The 19764-nt window shown below is 39.9% G+C and overlaps 1 protein-coding gene across 1 annotated transcript in view; it reads left to right on the top strand.

Annotated features, from left to right (window-relative positions):
* LOC116510589 (protocadherin alpha-5-like) overlaps nucleotides 1-15291 on the top strand; it is a 126610-nt gene extending 111319 nt beyond the window's left edge. The window contains exon 6 of the mRNA XM_032220198.1: nucleotides 13811-15291. Coding sequence (XP_032076089.1) covers nucleotides 13811-14121 — 311 coding nt within the window. The 3' untranslated portion in view covers nucleotides 14122-15291. The remainder of the gene's footprint in view (nucleotides 1-13810) is intronic.
* Nucleotides 15292-19764: the final 4473 nt, after the last annotated feature.

Here is a 19764-nt window from a genome sequence, read left to right as displayed (position 1 = left end):
AAACCTTTCTCATCACTGAATGGCATCTTGTTGGATAGGGCCCAATGGTCAAGTCTGTCTAGATCAGTGTTTCTCAACCTTGGTGACTTTTAAGTCCTGTGGACTTCAACTCTCAGAATCCTGGCTTGGGAATTCTGGAAGTTGAAGTCCTTAAAGTCACCAAGGTTGAGAAACACTAGTCTAGATTCTCTTGAGTCTATCTTCTAAAATGTTGGCAATTCCCCTTAGCCTGGTGTCATCTGTAAATCTGACAAGTTCCCCTTCTATCTCCCCATCAAAATTTATGAAAACTCATTTATGAAGTTATTGAACAGTACTGATGCAGAATTCATTTACCTACCCAGAGGCTTTGGTGATAAGTATTATAGATATCTAATTTATTCATTGGAAAAATTCAGGGACTGGGTGTTTTTTTTTCCATAATGGAATGAAATTTGCAGGAAAGAGCAAAATGTGAGTGGCCAGTTCCGCTAAATAAAAGAGCAAGTTTGTTCTAGCACTTAAGGTGCTAGGCTGGAAACCAGAGAACTTCAAGTTCTAATCCCGCTTTAGGAAATCTTGGGCCAGTCACTCTCAGCTCCCCCATTTTTGTTGAAAAAAAAGGGAGGAGTAAGGAGTAGGAGATAGCCTTGAGCTATTTATGAGCATAATAAAGATGGAATCTAAATAAAATAATAAAATAACATTAAAATAAATTTGAGATAGTCCCTAGCAATCTGACTTTTAAATGTGCCATGTCTCTTGGTTTTTTGATGGAAATTGTTTAGAAAAACCTGATCATTATGAACGGAATAATCACTTCAAATTACAAAATAATCATTATGGAAGTATTGAAGCACTTGCTTTAGAAGTCTAATCTAAATCTCTGTTATAATAATTACTGTTAAATGGAGTGTAATGAATTTACTATGATAATAGCTTCCTAGACTGAGCAATAATTCAGATATTTCAGAAGGCTTGGTTGAGGGAAACTGTTTTTCTTTTCAGTTTGTATTCTCCCCCTCTTTGAAAACCATATAAAGCTTGACAATAATTGACTGACCTTTCTGTAACCCCAGAGTTGAAATGGAGTGATGCCTAATCTGTGCCAAAGAAGCCACTCTAGTTTGAACCTTAAGCTTCATTCCAATCTAATGCACACTGCTAATATGAAATAAGTAGAACATTTTGTTTGGAGATAATGAGACAAGAAGAGGCTTGGAAACTGTTTAGAAATATTATTTTCATAATATTTTAGATATTATTTCAAATATTATTTATTGAAATAGAAGCATCACACAGATGGTCTTCCGTGAGGACAGTGAAAACCTAACTGATGGCAGGCTCTAACCTTTGGCATCCTTGCCATGAAAGCTGATCCAGATGTTTACAGAGGAGAAATTCCATGTAATCCCATAAGCATCTATATGACCTCAGGGCATCTGTCAGTCAGGGAACAAGACATGAGATCACAAGAGAGAAGAAACTATCTGCTTTTAAAAAGGGTCCTCTTTTTTAGGAAGGCTGAGTGAATAGATTGCAGTGTAATACGTTTAGCTACTTTTCTGTTAATTGCAATGTTTATTACTTTTTTATATGCAACTAGTTTTTATGGAAAATTTAATCCAGAAAAGGCTTAGAAAAAGACTATTTTTAATATTTGCAGAGAAAGTCATCCAATGATTTGCATATTGCCCATGTACTACACACACACACACACACACACACACACACACACACTCCCAGCTATGTTTATGCTCTGCAAGCTTTTCAGAATTAATGCAGACAATATATGACTTCTTTGTAACAATAAATATTCATCATATCAGCCAGAGGAAAAAACAGCAACCAGCATAACAATGAAAGATAGGAAAATCAGGTTCTTGCAATTTCCTGCCAGCTCGCCTCCTCCCCTGTGATTTAAAAATGCCTTTCATATTGGCATATTTTCAAATGGTTATGGCTTAACCTAATATAATTCTAGATGGTAAGAAGATGATAGCCTTTTGGAGCTATAGCAACAATATATGAGACAGAGAAGAGAATACAATGTAATGACTTGAAAAAAGATGTGGAGACGTGCATTCTGGAATAAAATCAATGAACTAAAGAATATATCTGCTTGGAATGGCAGTTACATGGTTCCTGATTCTTTCAGATTTTGAAAAGCTCAATTTTTTTAAAAACAGAAAGGTATTCATAGAAAACCAGAGGGATCTGAAGCAGAATTTCTGTGCTGCAGCCTCACCTTATTTAGGAAATAACAGACTGGATTTACGATTGTGCAGAGATGATAAGTGTATGCCCTGTTCCACCTCCAAGAGAAAGATTCAGGAGGGAGGGAGAGCAACAGGGGAAAAATATATATTTCTGGCGTTGCTCCCACAACCCTGCAGTCCTAACCCTCTGCTTCTTGCTTTGCTCTTTCTTTGATAAGCAGCCATCTTGAGGTAGGGTTTCCAAGGCTGGGCTGCAGAAATTCAAACTACATAGCATCAAGTAGCCACAAAGAGACATAGAGGTCTGTAACTCTTTGCTGCCTGTTTTTGCCCAATTTGTACTTTTTTCAAAACAGATAATTAATGAATCTTTTCTGGGCTATCTATTCATCTTCTGGTTTTTTTAAAAATCCCTTCCCTTCTCCTATCATTCTTCCCTCATCTTTTCTGCTGATTTTGTGAATAAAGTAGTTAGCTAGAATGTGCCACATAAAAAAGATTATACTAAAGTAATTGTGTTGTTAGCACATAAAAGCAGGATCAGGTACATGATCTCAGCTATTGTGAGCAATTTCATCAAGGCTACTTCAGAGGTGGGTTGCTCCTGGTTCGGTAGTTATAATTGGAAGTGGATCACCGAACCAGTAGTGACAGCTTGCTAGCCACACCCCCTAACCAGCCCACTTTGACACACGCCCTGCCTCACCTTCGCCACATGCATCCACAGAACTGTCGCCTGCCTACACTGGTAAGCATTTCCACTAGCCTAGCTTCCCTCCTTCCCACTGGCCAGCGTCTCCCAAAGCCACTGCCAATGCCACCATGGCGGGGATGGGGTAGCATGCTGGAGAGGGCAGTGGTGGCAGGAGAGGGCGGCACCCCAAGTCCTGGGATGAGAAACCGGAAGAGACGCCTCCCTTGTGCTCTATTTGCTCCCCGCTGGAAATGTCTGGATATAGTTTGGATCTGGGGCCCGCCAAGAAGCCGCTCAGCTTCATCAAATTCCTACAATGCGTAAGTTGAGCAGTGGCAATGGGAGGCACCCAGCCAAGGAGGGCGCAGGCGGGCTGCACAGAGCCAGAAAAAATGATAAGTTTCCTAGAAGGAATTGAAGCATTCAACTTTGCAGCCAGTGGGACTCAAAACCAGATTGCATGCACACGTTTGTGCCCTGTAGTCACATATGGTGCTCCCACCCCACATGGGTTCCCCTTTTTGTGTTCCGTTTTCGTGCCTTTGGTTGGAACAGAGCACAGAGCCAGGATGCCAAGCAGGGCCCGCTTCCCTCCACCTGAAGGCATGAAAACGGAACGCAAAAGGAGGAACCTGGGGTGGGGGCATTATGTACGATTGCAGGGCACAAGTGCACACATGCAATCTGGTGTCGCCCCCCACCCTGGGTTCCTCTTTTGCGTTCTATTTCCGTGCCTTCGGGTGGAGCAGAGCGCAGAGCCAGGATGCCATGTAGGGCTTGCTTCCCTCCACCTGAAGGCATAAAAATGGAATGCAAAAGGCGGAACCTAAGGTGGGGTGGGGACAGCATCAGATTGCATGCACTTGCTTGTGCCCTGCAGTCATGCGTGGTGGTGAGCAAAGTGAGAGCCTGCAAATACCGACAGCACTTCTCTATTGGTGGGGTAGGGAGTTTTGACATCCAGGCTCTGTGATTTCCCATGACTCCCATCGCGCCTGGGGGTGTTTTGGGGGGGTTGCAGCTGGTTCCTCCTACCCCCTTCTCCTGAGCCAGGATCGGGCAAACTTTCCTCCCTCCCTCCTGCCCTGCTTGCACAGTTCAGCACCTCCATCAATGATGTGCGGTGAGTTTTATGGCTGGTGAGGCAGCAATTTTTTTAGACTTGTGGATTTCAACTCCCAGAATTCCACAGCCAGGCATGCTCAGTTCTGATTTAAAGCGACAGCATTTGTTTTTCTCCTTTGCTAAATAAGTTTCTTTCTTTTTCTTTTTCTTCTCACATACATACAAAGTTGCACCAGGATTCAGAAAATTTAGGTTTTCCTCCTCAGCACATGTTAGCATACCACTAGCAGCATTTTGGCTGTCAGGTGTAAGTAGAAATGGAAATTCATTCTACTGAAAATATTGTTTTTGCTTATGATTGGATAATTAAAATTTCAGAAGACCCAAAGGCATAGTATTAAGAGTGTTACATAGTGCATAAACTAAAGAACTGTCTCAATATGCTCCCTCCCCCCTCTCTCAAACACACACACACACACAAAGTTGCACCAGGAGGATGAAGTTTGAATTCCTCGCCCTCCCTCCGACCCACATGTACCTTTTCCAGCTGTTTCAGAGAGGATTTCAACTCTACTCTTGCCTGCCATCATGAAAAGAAAAAAAATGTAAAAGGAAAAAGGCAAGAGCTGAGGTCAGGCTGAGCTAGTTGCTGCCAGAGTCACCATGTGAATGACTCTGCTTAACTGTTTGAAAAAGCCTCTTAAAAAACGCCCTCTACATGAGGCAGGAGAACAACATGCCTCATCTATGTCAGGAATTTTTCGGCTTTTAACCCTTGCTTAGCTCTGCTCGAGTGATCATAAAGTCAGACAAGATGAGGCACCTCATTCTCCTGCGGCCTCCTGTAGAGGGTACTTTTTTTAGAGGCTTTTTTAAACAGTTAAGCACTAAGCAGAGTCATCCATGGTGACTCTGGCAGCAACTAGCTTAGCCTGACCTCAGCTCTTGCCTTTTTCCTTTTACATTTTTTTTCTTTTCATGATGTCAGTGGTGAGGCTCTGTCTCCCCTGCCTCCCCTGATTGCATTTCCCTGACCTCCACCTACATTTTTTCCTATCTCCCACCCTTTCCTTCCCATTGTTCTCTTCTCCCCCATACTTACCTGCTGGATTTAAACACAGGCATGGCCTCCGGGCTGCAAAGTTGAATGCTTTGATTCCTTCTAGGAAACATATGGCTTTTCCATACCCTAAATCCTCTGGCAGTCTATTTTGGGGAGTTTTCCCTCTCTCTTCTCCCTCTTCCTCAGAGTCCCAAAATTTTTTGCCACTGTTTCAGTGGCCGTGGCTTGGGGGTGGTGGTGTTGTCATGTGACTGAGTGTCATGTGAGTGATGCCAAGTTGGCCATGCCCATTCAGTCACATGCCCTAGCCACACCCACAGAACCAGTAGTAAAAAAAATTGAAACCCACCTCCTTGTATGTGAGGATGATCCTGGGAGACCAGGCAAAGAGATGCTGCTTAGGAAATGGTCAGATAAGAGAAAGCATAGCTTAGTGCATAGTGGCTGGAGCAAGAGGCTCAGGAGGGACCCTCTGTACATTATCAAATTGTAAAGGTGATGACAGTGGAAGCATTACACTTTCAGAATTGCAAGATTCTGTTAATGTAGCTTTTCAATAAGGTATATTTAGCTTATGTGGCTGGATTTCCTGTCTGGTCCACATACTGACACTCCCTTCTTCTTAAACAATGATGGAGGGGATTTTGCATCTTAATCTTCTGAATGGATATTTATATTCAATAAGAAAAAAATTAATATTGGGTTTTCTGAATATCACTAATCATATTTTTCAATGGAAAAATATTGAATTAATACAATGTACAGCAAAGGCTGAACATATTATGACATAATTTGAATATTAAAATAAGTTTAGAAACACTGGACTCTTTGGAAAGTAATATTAGCAAAAATTAAATGTTATATTACAAAAGAATTTCTGTAGAAATTCATATTGAAACACAAAAAGAAATATAATATTTACTTATAGATGAATTAGTTACAATTGTTCTCGTACAAGAGGAATGCAAACTTTTAAATATTATAGTCATGTCTTTATAATGTTCAAAAAACCATCCTTTTTCTTATTTTTCATTAGCATATTCATGTAGTTTTATGGCAATTCTGTAACACGTTTCACTCTGTTCCACGCAGCTTCCATGTTTCTTTTTCATTTTTTATTCATTCTGCAATATATTTTTTCCACCCAGGACTTGTATTTTCTATTCCTGCAGTCATTCTATTTTTACAGTGTTCTTTTTTTCCCCTTCTGTGCCCTTTTTTAACCCCACAAGACTCCCATGTCATACAACCCAAAAGATGATCTGTCCTACATTCAGAATTTTCCATCACCTTTGTATCTTTTCACTCTTTTATTAAAATCAATCAAATGAATCATGTTTTTAGATTCATCTCCATTTCATTGTTATTCGTATGTTTGAGTAGACCTATGCTTAAACAACTGTTTGAAATAAATATTCCTTTTTCTAAGCGAATAGTTGTCACATAATCATCATTCTCATTCATGCTTGGGTTTCCATTTGGCTGCATTTTTCTTGCTCTCCTGCACCATCCCAACCATACATGTCACTGGGCAAAATTATATGCAACATGCTAGAATAATGGTATATTCCCAACCTCCATTCTTATAATCCAGCAAAATAGTATATATGTAGATTTAAAAAAAAACATAGAACCATATCACAAAAATTGGAGATGTATAAACACTGGGGAATAAAGCATGTTTGTGTCATGTACTAGTTCAGGATGTACAGATATAACCTGAATTAATTCTTGCCATTTATAGCCTAATGACAAACAATAGAGCAACTACTTAGTTTTTTGTTTTAATCCAAGTCTGTCAAGCACAAAGAGCTAATGCAAATAATTGTACTTCTTTCAGTCTTCCATTTTGTATTGATTTGATTTTTAACTAATCAGCTATGGAAGATTACAAATAATAGCAATAGCACTTAGACTTATATATCGCTTTACAGTGCTTTACAGCCCTCTCTAAGCGGTTTATAGAATCAGCCTATTGGCCCCAACAATTTGGGTCCTCATTTTACCCATCTCGGAAGGATGGAAGGCTGAGTCAACTTGGAGCCTGGTGAGATTTGAACTTGCAGGCAGCCGGCACTCTCACCAATGTGCCACTACAGGTCTTAATTCAAATGAAACAGCTTTGATCTTTGTGAGGTAGTTTTAATGTGCAGTAATATTCAACCTATTGGACACAAGCCTTTGTGGGCTAGAATCCAGTTTGATAGATGCATGAGGTGGTTATTAATATAAAATTAATATAAATATAAATATATCATCTTAATTGTAATTTGGCAATTCAAATTATAGATTTCCAGGGCTTTAAAAAAAACATTACGGAAATGTGGTTTCTTTTGATTAGAGAAGATAAATCCCACCTGTGAAAACTTAATATGTACCCGTAGCATCATTTTGACCCTTATTTGAAATAATTCTTAGAACAGTGTGAGATATTAAAACCCAAGTTTTATGCTCACAATTCAAAAGACAAGTCTGGTTCACAATTCAAAAGTTTTTATTGCAAAGAAATTGAATAAGCGGTTGCGAGTGCGGCCTCCCAGATTCTTCCCCATGGCTTGAATACTAGGAGCGCAAAGACAGACTTCAAGTAATACAATTTATACCTTTCTAAATCATTACGCTTGACGCCTAAAGAAGAAGCCCTCCCCATTTCTTATCTGTGCTTTTGTTATTTCAATTTAGGAGGCGGTTGTTACCAATTGGTGTGGTTGTCTGTATTTCAATGTCAAAGGAATTTTAGCAAGTCATCCTGTATTGACTTTATTGCTTATATTTGTGCTTAAATTTACAATCAAGAAAAACAGCGCCAAGAGTCTCACACCTTTGTGTTACATTTTACACTTCATATGAAAGAGTAACTTATTATTTATTTCCTTCAAATCCAGCCTTGTTCTTTTCTACCTATATTACTCTTTTATACTTGTATTAATTCATAACTCCCTATCGTTTCTTCGGACTCAGGTGGAAGCAAATTCTTATATTCTGATTCCTCTTTTTCTAATTTTCCCATTTTCATTATTAACATTGTCTCCTTTTTCCCACACCTGTGAAGTTGTTATTAGGGTCATACTCTTCATGGTCCTTGTTATTAACAGTTGTATGAGAGGAATTAAACATGATAGGAACATAACAGCCAAAAATCCTAATATTGCAAATTTCGCTGGTTCTTTCCAGTTTGTGAACCAACCACCAAACCAATTATTTAGCTAGCAAATAATCTAAAACTAATCTATTCTGCATAATATAAGTCCGAGACTTTACACTCTCCTTAGCTAAATGTTTTAAAGTACTTATCATGTCATTAGTCAATACTTCCAGCACTGCTTTTAATTGAATTACCCTATTTAAAATATATATTGGCTCTCTAGCTCCTAAGGTACCATCTTCTGCCCATGTGGGAGGTCCATAATGATTGATTACCTTCTTTGGAGTCCATTCATCATCTTTCCACTCTCCAATCTGTATATCACTTGGTTGTACAGATCTTTTTTTTCAATTTCTACTTGATAAATCATCATATACCGTTAATTCCAGCAGTTGTTTTTGTTCAATGGGGAGGAGGAAAAAACTTGGTTTTATTATTCCTAATATGCAGGATCCAAACTACCCCTTGGATAGAACCCCATACACATATTTACCACATATCCAATACATTCCTCCGGGCGCAATCCATTTCAGGGTGTCATTTTCTGGATCCTTTAAGTAAGCCATTTCAGTTATTTCACTTAAGGCTTCCTCCTTTGTGGTTCCACTTCCTCCCCACCAACTGCGATTATTCCATGTAGTCAAGCAAATCATGTCCCCTACTGCTACCTTTCTGTTTCCTTCTTCATAACACCTTTCCTACTAAATTAGTAGTTAAAGCCCATGTTCCTTCTTTACTTTTCGTGAATGTTAAAGTTTTATTGTTCCACATCTCTACCACTGTACCATGTTTTAATTCATGTGCTTCCTATGGCCACTGCTCTCCCATTTTTTGTTCCTCCACACACAAAACAGTTCTTTACCGTAAGAGTTTTCTTTTTCTTCAGCCAATTGTACAAACATATTTACAACTCTCTTGGGGAATTCAGGCAATTCTAATTTTTCAAATTCCTGGTATTATGACTAAATATACTTTTGTGTATTGGTTTTAGTTTTGTGGTTTCTATTTTCAATACTAGCCAACCTTATGGATCTTTTCCTTTTCCATCTATTCCAATTCCAAATTCTTTATATTGTGTTCCATTTCCCAGTGATTAATTGGTGTATAAACACCTTACACCCAACACACAAAACACAATTGATACAATGAGAAGAAGAACAACATCCACAAGTACAATTACAAAACCAGGACATCCGAGAGGGCACGCAATGGAATTTGTTCAATCATAGTTTTCTGCAGTTGAGGGAAGAGCATAGGCAACCACTCTGCTCTACATAGCAAAAACACAAAAATTAGTCCGAGTGCAAATATTACCCTTCCTATCGGTAGCATGATTGTCCAACAGTCCATTTAGTCCATTGAAACCTCAGCTTCAGTGGGTCTCCTTGGTGAGATTCCACCTTCCATTCCTTTAGGGCTGACACAGGCCCTCTCATTCAGAAGTAATGAGTCCCTTTTTCAGCAGTCCGAATTGCAGTTTCAGTAGTTAGCAACACAATGTAAGATCCTTCCCAAGTTGGAGTCAGTTTCTCATTTTTCCAAGCTTTTATAAGTACTCACTGTCCTCCTTTATATTGGTGTACAGCAAAGTCCAAGGGTGGTGTTTGTGCATGAATGCCTTTCTGTTTTAAGAGAGAAAAACATCTGGACAGTTCCTGTACATATTTTCTAAACATTTTGTCTTTTAATTCAATTTTTGGTAAACCTTCCCTCCCCATATTTGGTATTCCAAATAACATCTTAAATGGTGATATTCCCACTTCTTTCCTCTGGGTAAAGATATGTTCCAACAAAATTCTAACAGTAGTTTGCATTTCCATTTCTCCCACCATCGAGTCAAATGATCCACAATAACCAACAAATATTTCATCCTCCCCATCCTATTCTTCATCCTCATCCATCAGTCAATATACTTGCTGTTCCCTCTCTCTTTCTACTTCCTTTTGTGGATAGTTTCTAGAAAAATGTCTGTCCTTTCCACATCTAAAACACTGAGTTCTTCCACTTTGTCCTGCCCACATTCCTCTTCCCCTGCCTTGCCACCTTCTTCTCCGTTATCCTCAATTTCCAAAGTCCCTTCTCTGTCTTTTCTGGTCTCCTAACCTCTTATCCATCATTACTCCTACAACTGACAACAACACTTTCTTATCCTCTCTTCTATCTTGTCCATCTCTATTCACATATACTTTCTGAGTTTCTGCCACAATTTCCATTCCACATTTCCCATCTTTTAGACGTTTTTTCCTAAAAAGGCAACAACTTGTGATGCCCAAACAAAGCATTCAAAATGTACTCAAACATAAAGACATTTAAGGAAGGGGAAAAATAGGGGTAAGAAAAACAGCTTCAAAAATAAAACAAACAATCTAAATGAAATACTTTGGGTCCATGCTCTGAAATATATTTGGATTAAACTTTTGTGTCAGTTCTCTGCTTTTAGTAAAATGTGAGTTAGGTTCAGATTCCATTCAGATGGAATCAAATTCTCATTAAGTAGGTTACAACATGTACAAATGCAAACAAAATCTTTCAAAATCATTTCTTTTTATATAGGTTTAGTTTAACATCTTAAACCTCAAAGCTTTCCCAGAAAAAAAACAAAATCAAAAATATATTCAGAGCAGAAGAAAATATAAGAAAACCAAAACAATGAAAGGCAAAGCTACATGAGCAGTTCACCCATTTGCCCCTCCGTTCTCGGACAGAAGGGTAAAGAAAAAAAAATTGTTAAAGGGAGCAGAAAAGCTGCACTCCCCCTTCCCTTTCCTGCTACTCACTCTTCAAATAAAAAAAAGTCCTTGAGTTAACAACCAACGTGGACAAGGGGAAAAAATTAATAGCCCACACAGGAATCTCACTCCTTTTTTTCCCACTCTGTATTCTCTCAACAAAATAATTTTCTCAGTTTCTTTAAGCGAAAGGTAATCACAGTACATTCACACCAACTTTTTACTCTCAACATTTGCACTGCAATCACTGCACTGCTTATGTAAACTAATTTCCCATGTAAAAATCCCATTTCATGCAAACCAATCATTACAATTGTTTCAGGTCTAGAAATGATTACACACAAACATATACACACCCATATACATCAACCCCCCATATTTCCAGCCTGTGGAGACGAAATTCCTTGTTCAATCGGCAGCTCATTCTTCAAGTAGTGGGAAAATTCAGGAAGTGATTTTAATCAAAAATGTGATTTTGGGCACTAATCACTGCCTGTTTCACACAGCTTCAAGCCCAAACAGAGAATTTTTTTCCCCACAATTTGCCAACCAGCCAAACATATCACACTCAATTCAATCCCATTCAATTCAATTCAATACAATACAATACAATAACAGAGTTGGAAGGGACCTTGGAGGTCTTCTAGTCCAACGGCCTGCCTAGGCAGGAAACCCTATAACATTTCAGATAAATGGCTATCCAACATCATCTTAAAAACTTCCAGTATTGGGGCATTCACAACTTCTGGAGGCAAGCTGTTCCACTGATTAATTGTTCTAACTGTCAGGAAATTTCTCCTCAGTTCTAAGTTATTTCTCTCCTTGATTAGTTTCCACCCATTGCTTCTTGTTCTACCCTCAGGTGCCTTGGAAAATAGTTTGACTCCCTCTTCTTTGTGGCAACCCTTGAGATATTGGAACACTGCTATCATGTCTCCCCTAGTCCTTCTTTCTATTAACTAGACATACCCAATTCCTGCAACTGTTCTTCATATGTCTCCAGTCCCTAATCATCTTTGTTGCTCTTCTCTGCACTCTTTCTAGAGCCTCCTATGGCCACTGCTCTCCCATGTTTTGTTCCTCCACACACAAAACAGTTCTTTACTGTAAGAGTAAAGAGTCTCCACATCTTTTCTACATCGTGGTGACCAAAACTAAATGCATTCAATTCTTCACACTATTATTCTAGATGCACATTTAAGAATTTTTTAACAAAAATCACATCAAATTGTTAAAAGTCAAATTATCAGAGCCTTCCCATTTAGACAGGCTTTACCTTTTTTATTACCTGCTAAACCCTGGGTAGGGAAAAACAATAAACTTTTCTTCTTTATTCTTAGTTCTTTCAGAATTTTCTAGCTCTTTTGAGAATGGTAAATTCTCAAGATCTTTATAACACTGCAGTATTTCTTTCCTTCTATTCCTAGGTCTTCCTACCAAACATAACAGCATAAGCTAACCATATCTTCTTTGGTCAGCCCCAACATATGGGTCTATTTACAATTCAGGATTCTTCCTAATTATTTTAGTAATTTCTCAATTTTACTTGACATTATACCCATTGTTCTATCTCCTCAAGCAATTGATTGCTGTTACATATTTCTGCCCTGGGGGTGAAACCTTCTATCTCTGTTGAATCTCCCAGCTTCTCTTTAAAGATCAAGATGTATAGAGACTTTCACATGTTGTTTGCACCTGGCCAAGGCTTTCACGCAAATTTGAACTCAACTTTTCTTTTTAAAGAAAACTTTTCAATGTGTCCCAGTGGGCTAACACAGCCCTAATTTTTTCTCTAGTTTCAAACAGTAGTTCCAAACTACTTAACCCTAAGTTTAACACAACAACTACAACTATTCCCCATTCTCTCGAGAGTTTCCCTACCTATGGTTTCCTGAGGTTCTCAATTTTACGGCCACCCCAAATCTATCACCAGTCCGCTTCCCTTCAGGCTGGTCTTCCCCCTCGCAGAAGTAAGGAACCACAACCTTTCAGGTTCGCACTTGCTCTGGACCACTAGTGTTCCCAGAACACAGTCCAGCACACACACACTGCCGTTATTGAAAAACCTCCCACAATCGCTCTCCTGACCACCCAGGTACAATTGCATGTTTCCCTCCTTCGGAGCAAAAGTTTCTTACCTGGGTCTGTGCACAGAGTTGCCTAATCCTGAGGTCTCAGTTGTTGACTCCCTCTGTTTCCTTTTGATAATGCAGACCAGAGCTGTCAATTTAGTTGGCTCGGGGCCCGCAACTGGAAGTTAAATCTCAAATAACTCTAGGCAGTTGAAATCAACAGGCCCGCCCCAGAATTACTGAGGATCACCCCCAATTGAAGCCCTCGAGCCCCACGTTGGCCGCCAAGATTGTGAGATATTAAAACCCAATTTTTATGCTCACAATTCAAAAGACAAGTCTGGCTCACAATTCAAAAGTTTTTATTGCAAAGAAATTGAATAAGCGGTTACAAGCGCGGCCTCCCAGATTCTTCCCCATGGCTTGAATACTAGGAGCGCAAAGACAGCCTTCAAGTAATACAATTTATACCTTTCTAAATCATTGCCTAAAGAAGAAGCCCTCCCCATTTCTTAGCTGTGCTTCTTTTGTTATTTCAATTTAGGAGGCGGTTGTTACCAATTGGTGTGGTTGTCTGTATTTCAGTGTCAAAGGAATTTTAGCAAGTCATCCTGTATTGACTTTACTGCTTATATTTGTGCTTAAATTTACAATCAAGAAAAACAGCACCAAGAGTCTCACACCTTTGTGTTACATTTTACACTTCATATGAAAGAGTAACTTATTATTTATTTCCTTCAAGAGTACTAACAGGTGCAAGTTACCTGCATGTATTTCTAGCTGAATAATATTTCAATGCTTTATTGTATTGTATTATATTGTATTTCCTTTTTTTTCCCCTTAGAACCTGAAGCTGGTGAAGTGTCCCCTCCAGTGGGAGCTGGCGTGAACAGCAACAGCTGGACTTTCAAATATGGGCCTGGCAATTCCAAGCAGCCAGGCCCAAGTGAGTTGCCAGACAAGTTCATTATCCCAGGATCCCCTGCCATCATCTCCATTCGTCAAGATCCACCAAATAGCCAAACTGATAAAAGTGACTTCATAACCTTTGGCAAGAAGGAAGAGACCAAGAAAAAAAAGAAAAAAAAGAAGGGAAACAAGGCTCAGGATAAAAAAGAAAAGACCAACAACACCACTGACAACAGTGATCAGTGAGGGGTTTATACTGAACAATCGATTAGCCAATTTTTGCAATTTGGAAGAGCTCTCCCATGTAGCAACTCCCAACTTCTTCCTACTGTTAACTAATTTTCTGTATGTGCAAGACTTCAAAAATCTGCAGGGAATTCACAATGTCTTTTGCTTAACAGGTTTTTTTCTTGAAAGCTTTATCACACCTGACATTAACTATTATTCTCTACCCTGTCTTATTTTCAGATTATTAAAAAAAGCAGATTTGTTTCTTTTCTCCTACTCTGGAAAAAGAAACTTTTCACAACATAGCCCAAGCAAAATTGGAGTCTGTAACCCTATCCTGATGACATATATGGGGGTGGAGAGTTAAACAGTTTTGTTATTGTGCACCCTGTAACTGACTGAAAACTCCTTGCACTGATGGCTGGCTGGGTGATGCAAGGTCAGGTTAATATGATGCAAAAGCACTCATAAAACATGAACAAATTACTTGTTAAATCAATGTGCCCGGAGATCTACCTTAAATTTGTGATTATTTTGTATTCCATCAGATTTATTCATGTATGTTGTGAGTGCAAGCTTTTCTATATTTTATATGCACACTCCAGCAAAAAAAAAACCAAGTTTAACTCAGACAACTCATATGAGAAACCATGAGGTATGTCTGCTTCCAAGCCATTGACCATATTGCCGCAACAAGGCCTTTGATCTCCTAGCAAGGATGTCCCTCAGGGAACGTCTGCATGGCAACCTCCCAGATCCTTGACTCTCTAGTGTAGAGCTAAACAAGGTGTGTGGAAAATCTCCCTCTTGGGGAAAAAAAAACACAAGTAACTTTGGAGAGTGGGGATTCCTTATTCCTATCTTGTATGCAGCTGTGTGGATAGAAGTGTCTATAATCCAGACAACTGAATGTCCCGCTGGGGACATTGTCCAAGGCTGTTATGAAACCACCATGCTGAAAAGCTCTCAGAGTTTAACAAAGGAATTAAGGGCTGGCATCTCAGGAATGTAAATGACTGTGATGTTTCCTTTATGCCCTTGTTTCCACTCTATTTAACATTCCTTTGCACAGAGCATCTCTGAAAATATCAGAGTATTTCCATAAAACATATGCAAAAATATAGAAGGAAGTAGTCTTATCCATGCTATTAGTGATTTAATATATTTATAAAGGGAGAATAGCTGTAAATGAAGAAATATTATGTCCTTTACCCCCAAACCGAAGTAAATTTACAGCCATTAGAAAATATAATTGCTGCTAATAAAGTGCTTTAGAAAAAATGCCTGAAACACTGTATTATATCTGCCAATCACCGCTTTATTATATCAGGTCACTAGATTGGGAATGGGGGACTGCCTCTTGCATGCATTAAAGAAATACAAGATTTTCTTGCTCTCATTTTGCTTTCCTTATTCTGCACTTTCGAGTACACTCCTTTTGTAAAAATAATAATAATAATCAGGGGAAGTGGAAATAAATTCTTTCTCACCAAGCAACTTTACTAATCTGCTAGCTCTGTTCAGTGTCTTGATGTATTTGCCTACATGATCTTGGGTTTAGTTTCTCTAAGATTTTATGAATTTCTGACCCTTCAAATTATTGCTTATTATGTAAAATTAAAATACTGTATGTATGCAACATGCTCTTATAAGTATCCTAAAATATTTATTCTGTGCTTATGTATGTGAATGTCAATGCAACTATTATCTAGTGTGGACATTAAGCTTTAGTAGTTGAATGTAAATTTATTATTTTTTGTACATTTGTGAACAAGTGGAGTAGCGTTAATATTTTTAAGCACTGTTAGTAACCAGTTTTTGTGTATGAATTGAAACACAAGTAAAATACCTTTCCTAAATCAAGAAATCAGTAAGTTGCAAGGTACTTTTTTGAGCTCAGACCATTATATGAACTGTGACTATTTTGTAAACTAAACAGCAAACAAAATAAATTTCCTGGATATTATGCTGCACATAAAGCTGCCTAAAAATCCACAAGGAAGGCAAGAATCCTCTATAAAATATATCATTAATAAAATATGAGAAATCTATACAAGTACTCCTCAACTTACAATGAACAGTTCATTAGTGACCATTCGATGTTATAATGGCACTGAAAAAAGTAGACTTATGACACTTTTTCACACTTCTGACTATTGCAGCATTCCCATGGTCACATGGTTTATATTCAGATATTTGACAACTGACTCACATTTATGAGTTGCAACATCCTGGGATCATGTATTACCTTTTGCAACATTCTGAGAAGCCAAGTCAATGGGAAAACCAGGTTCACTTAACAACCGTGTTACTAATTTAACAATTGCAGTGATTTGGTTATTTGTTAAGTGGCAAGAAAAGTTGTAATATGAGGCAAATCTCAGTTAACAAATTTCTCACTTAACAACATAAATTTGGGGCTTAGTTGTGATTGTAGATCAAGGATTACCTGTACTGTTACTATTACAGAAGTGCATGTCTATTAATAATTGATAGTAATAGGTGAAACCATACCTCTCTTGGCCAACACATTCACCAAACATTTCCTGCAGTTTTTAGATATATATTTTACCAAACTATTTTTTACTACCCAATTGAAATTTAATTTAGCCATTTCAAAAAAAGTTTTTTAAATAAATTAATTATCTATTTAAATATAGGCTCTGGGGCCCTGTGCAATGAATTTTTATATTTGGCCATCTTACAATTTTCCTTTTTTGGTTTAAGTAAATCCACAATGAAGTACTTTTAGGTTTCCTTTAATTATCTTATTAGGCTTCCTTTTTCCCTCACTTATAGCAATAGCAATAGCAGTTAGACTTATATACCGCTTCATAGGGCTTTCAGCCCTCTCTAAGCGGTTTACAGAGCCAGCATATTGCCCCCAACAACAATCCAGGTACTCATTTTACCCACCTCGGAAGGATGGAAGGCTGAGTCAACCCTGAGTCGGTGAGATTTGAACAGCCGAACTGCAGAACTGCAGTCAGCTAAAGTAGCCTGCAGTGCTGCATTTAACCACTGTGCCACCTCGGCTCTTAAGATCTCAAGTTCAGATAACCTGAGTTGATACTATATGAGAGGTATCCTTTGCATTAATTAAAGTTTCCATAACATTGTATTCGTAATTTAACATCATGCCATTATCATAGTCACAGTGGTATAACTTTTAGAGCTCCTCTATACTTTTGCATCTTCACGCTGAAGTGAAGCCAATCTAAATTAGGACCCTGGCATTCAAAGGGCAGAAATGCTCCTCAGAATCCAATAGACCACCAGAGGACTTAAACAGAACATAAACAACATAACCTACTGCAACATGACATGTTTACATTAGTTGAACCTTTCAGTATCAATCTGTTCAGTCACATGGTCCCCCAAATCTGCACAATCTCTGTGTGATTGTATGTTCTTAGAGGATATGTAATGCAGAGGTGGGTTCCTACAGGTTTGCACTGGTTTGGGCAAACCGGTAATGGAAATTGGGCCTGGGTCGCCAAACCGGTAGGGACAGCAAGCTGGCCATGCCCCCGAACCAGCTCGGATGTTCTCCCTGCCTTGTCTTCATCACATGCATCCACAGAACTGCCTCCTCCTGCCTACACCCAGGTAAGCATTTGTGCTAGCCTACCCCCCCCTTCCCACACCATTGCAGCCACAGCAGGGATGGGGGCAGCCCGGCAAGTTTCACAGCCATATGGCTACAAAGCTTGCTGTGCCGGGCGGGCCCCTCCGCGCTGGGCTAGCATCTTCCGAAGCTGCCACTGTTGCAGCCACGGCGGGGATGAGGGCAGCCTGGCAAGCTGGTTGCCTGAAAATGGCACAGAGGCATGGGCAAAGGCTGGGATGGGGTACAACACACGGGAGGCTCCCCGCAGTTCCTCCACCTCTTTGCTCACTCGCTTCACCTTGCACAGTAAAGAAAAACTTCTCATGAGTGTAAGGCAATTAACAACTTCTCGCACTTGTGAGAAATTTTTCTTTATTGTGCAAGGTTTTTCTCTGCACACAATGGCTGAGAGACTCTCGCAGTGGAGCACAATTTGGGGGTGGCAGGATGGAGTGGGGTGGGACAGACCGTTAGATGCGCATCTTATTGGAGACTGGCAACTCTGGATCTTGTGACTTTTTGGGGGTTTTCTTTTTAAAAAACGCCTCTCCAGACGAGCTTGAAAACCACTGAGGTTGCTTTGGGAGAGGACAATCGGGCAGTGTTTTCCCCCCTTCAGAGCCTGGAGTCTTGGAGCAACTCCTGGCCCTTGCACAGTAAATAAAAACTTCTTGCAAGTGCGAGAAGTTGTTAATTACCTTGCAAAATTTCAAAAAAATTCCTACCTTTCCCTATGGACGTGGCTGAGTGGGCATGGGCCTGAGTGACATCAAATTGGCCACTCCCACTCAGTCACATCCCCCCCACCTAGCCATGCCTACCAAACCAGTATCCAAAAAATTTGAAACCCACCACTGATATAATGGTTGTATATACATATTTATTGCATTAATTAGCAACCTGTATTTTAGGAACTCAATGCAGCATGTATGCTAATTTAGCACTGTAACAATACTGTAACAATCCTAGGAAATTACAGTACAAGGGGCTAAAACTGATTATCATTTATCATTTTTTATCATTTTATTAAGATTTATAGGCCGCCCTTCTCCCTGAGGGGACTCAGGGCGGCTTACAATCACAGGGAAGGGGGTGCAATAATAAAAGACAAACAGTGAGTGAACAAAATAAAATAATAAAACACAACTTGCATTCAACAGTCAACACTCGGGCGGGTAATTTAAGAACTTATCCCCAGGCCTGCTGGGAGAGCCAGGTCTTAAGGGCCATGCGGAAGGTCTGGATGGTGGTGAGGGTACGAATCTCAACGGGGAGATCGTTCCACAGGGTCGGAGCTGCAACAGAAAAGGCTCTCCTCTGTGTAGTCGCCAGTCGACATTGACTGGCAGATGGAATCCGGAGGAGGCCCAATCTGTGCGATCTAATCGGTCGAAGGGAGGTAATCGGCAGAAGGCGGTCTCTCAAGTACCCAGATCCACTACCATGGAGTGCTTTAAAGGTGGTCATCAATACCCTGAAGCGCACCCGGAGATCGACAGGTAGCCAGTGCAGCTCGCGGAGGATGGGTGTAATGTGGGCGAACCGCGGTGCGCCCACTATCACTCGCGCGGCTGCATTCTGGACTAACTGCAGTCGCCGGATGCACTTCAAGGGCAACCCCATGTAGAGCCCATTGCAGTATTCCAGCCTAGAGATCACAAGGGCTCGAGTGACTGTTGTGAGAGCCTCCCGGTTCAGGTAGGGCCGTAACTGACAGACCAGGCGAACCTGGGCAAATGCCCCCCGGTCACAGCCGACAACTGATGGTCAAAAGTTAGCTGTGGATCCAGGAGGCCTCCTAGATTACGGACCCTATCTGAGGGGTATAAAATTTGACCCCCCAGCCTGAGTGTTGGGATATCAGCCAAATTGTTGGGAGGGAAACACAACAGCCACTCGGTCTTGTCCGGGTTGAGTACCAGTTTGTTAGCGCTCATCCAGTTCTTAACGGCCTCAAGACCCTGGTTCATCACGTCCACCGCTTCATTGAGTTGGCACGGGGCGGACAGATACAGTTGTGTATCGTCCGCATATTGATGGTATTTTATCCC

This window comes from Thamnophis elegans, chromosome 6 (assembly GCF_009769535.1).
Source record: "Thamnophis elegans isolate rThaEle1 chromosome 6, rThaEle1.pri, whole genome shotgun sequence".
In the NCBI taxonomy this organism is placed as follows: Eukaryota; Metazoa; Chordata; class Lepidosauria; order Squamata; family Colubridae; genus Thamnophis; species Thamnophis elegans.
Note: the sequence above shows the minus strand (reverse complement) of the source record. Positions and strands in the feature narration are given on the sequence as shown.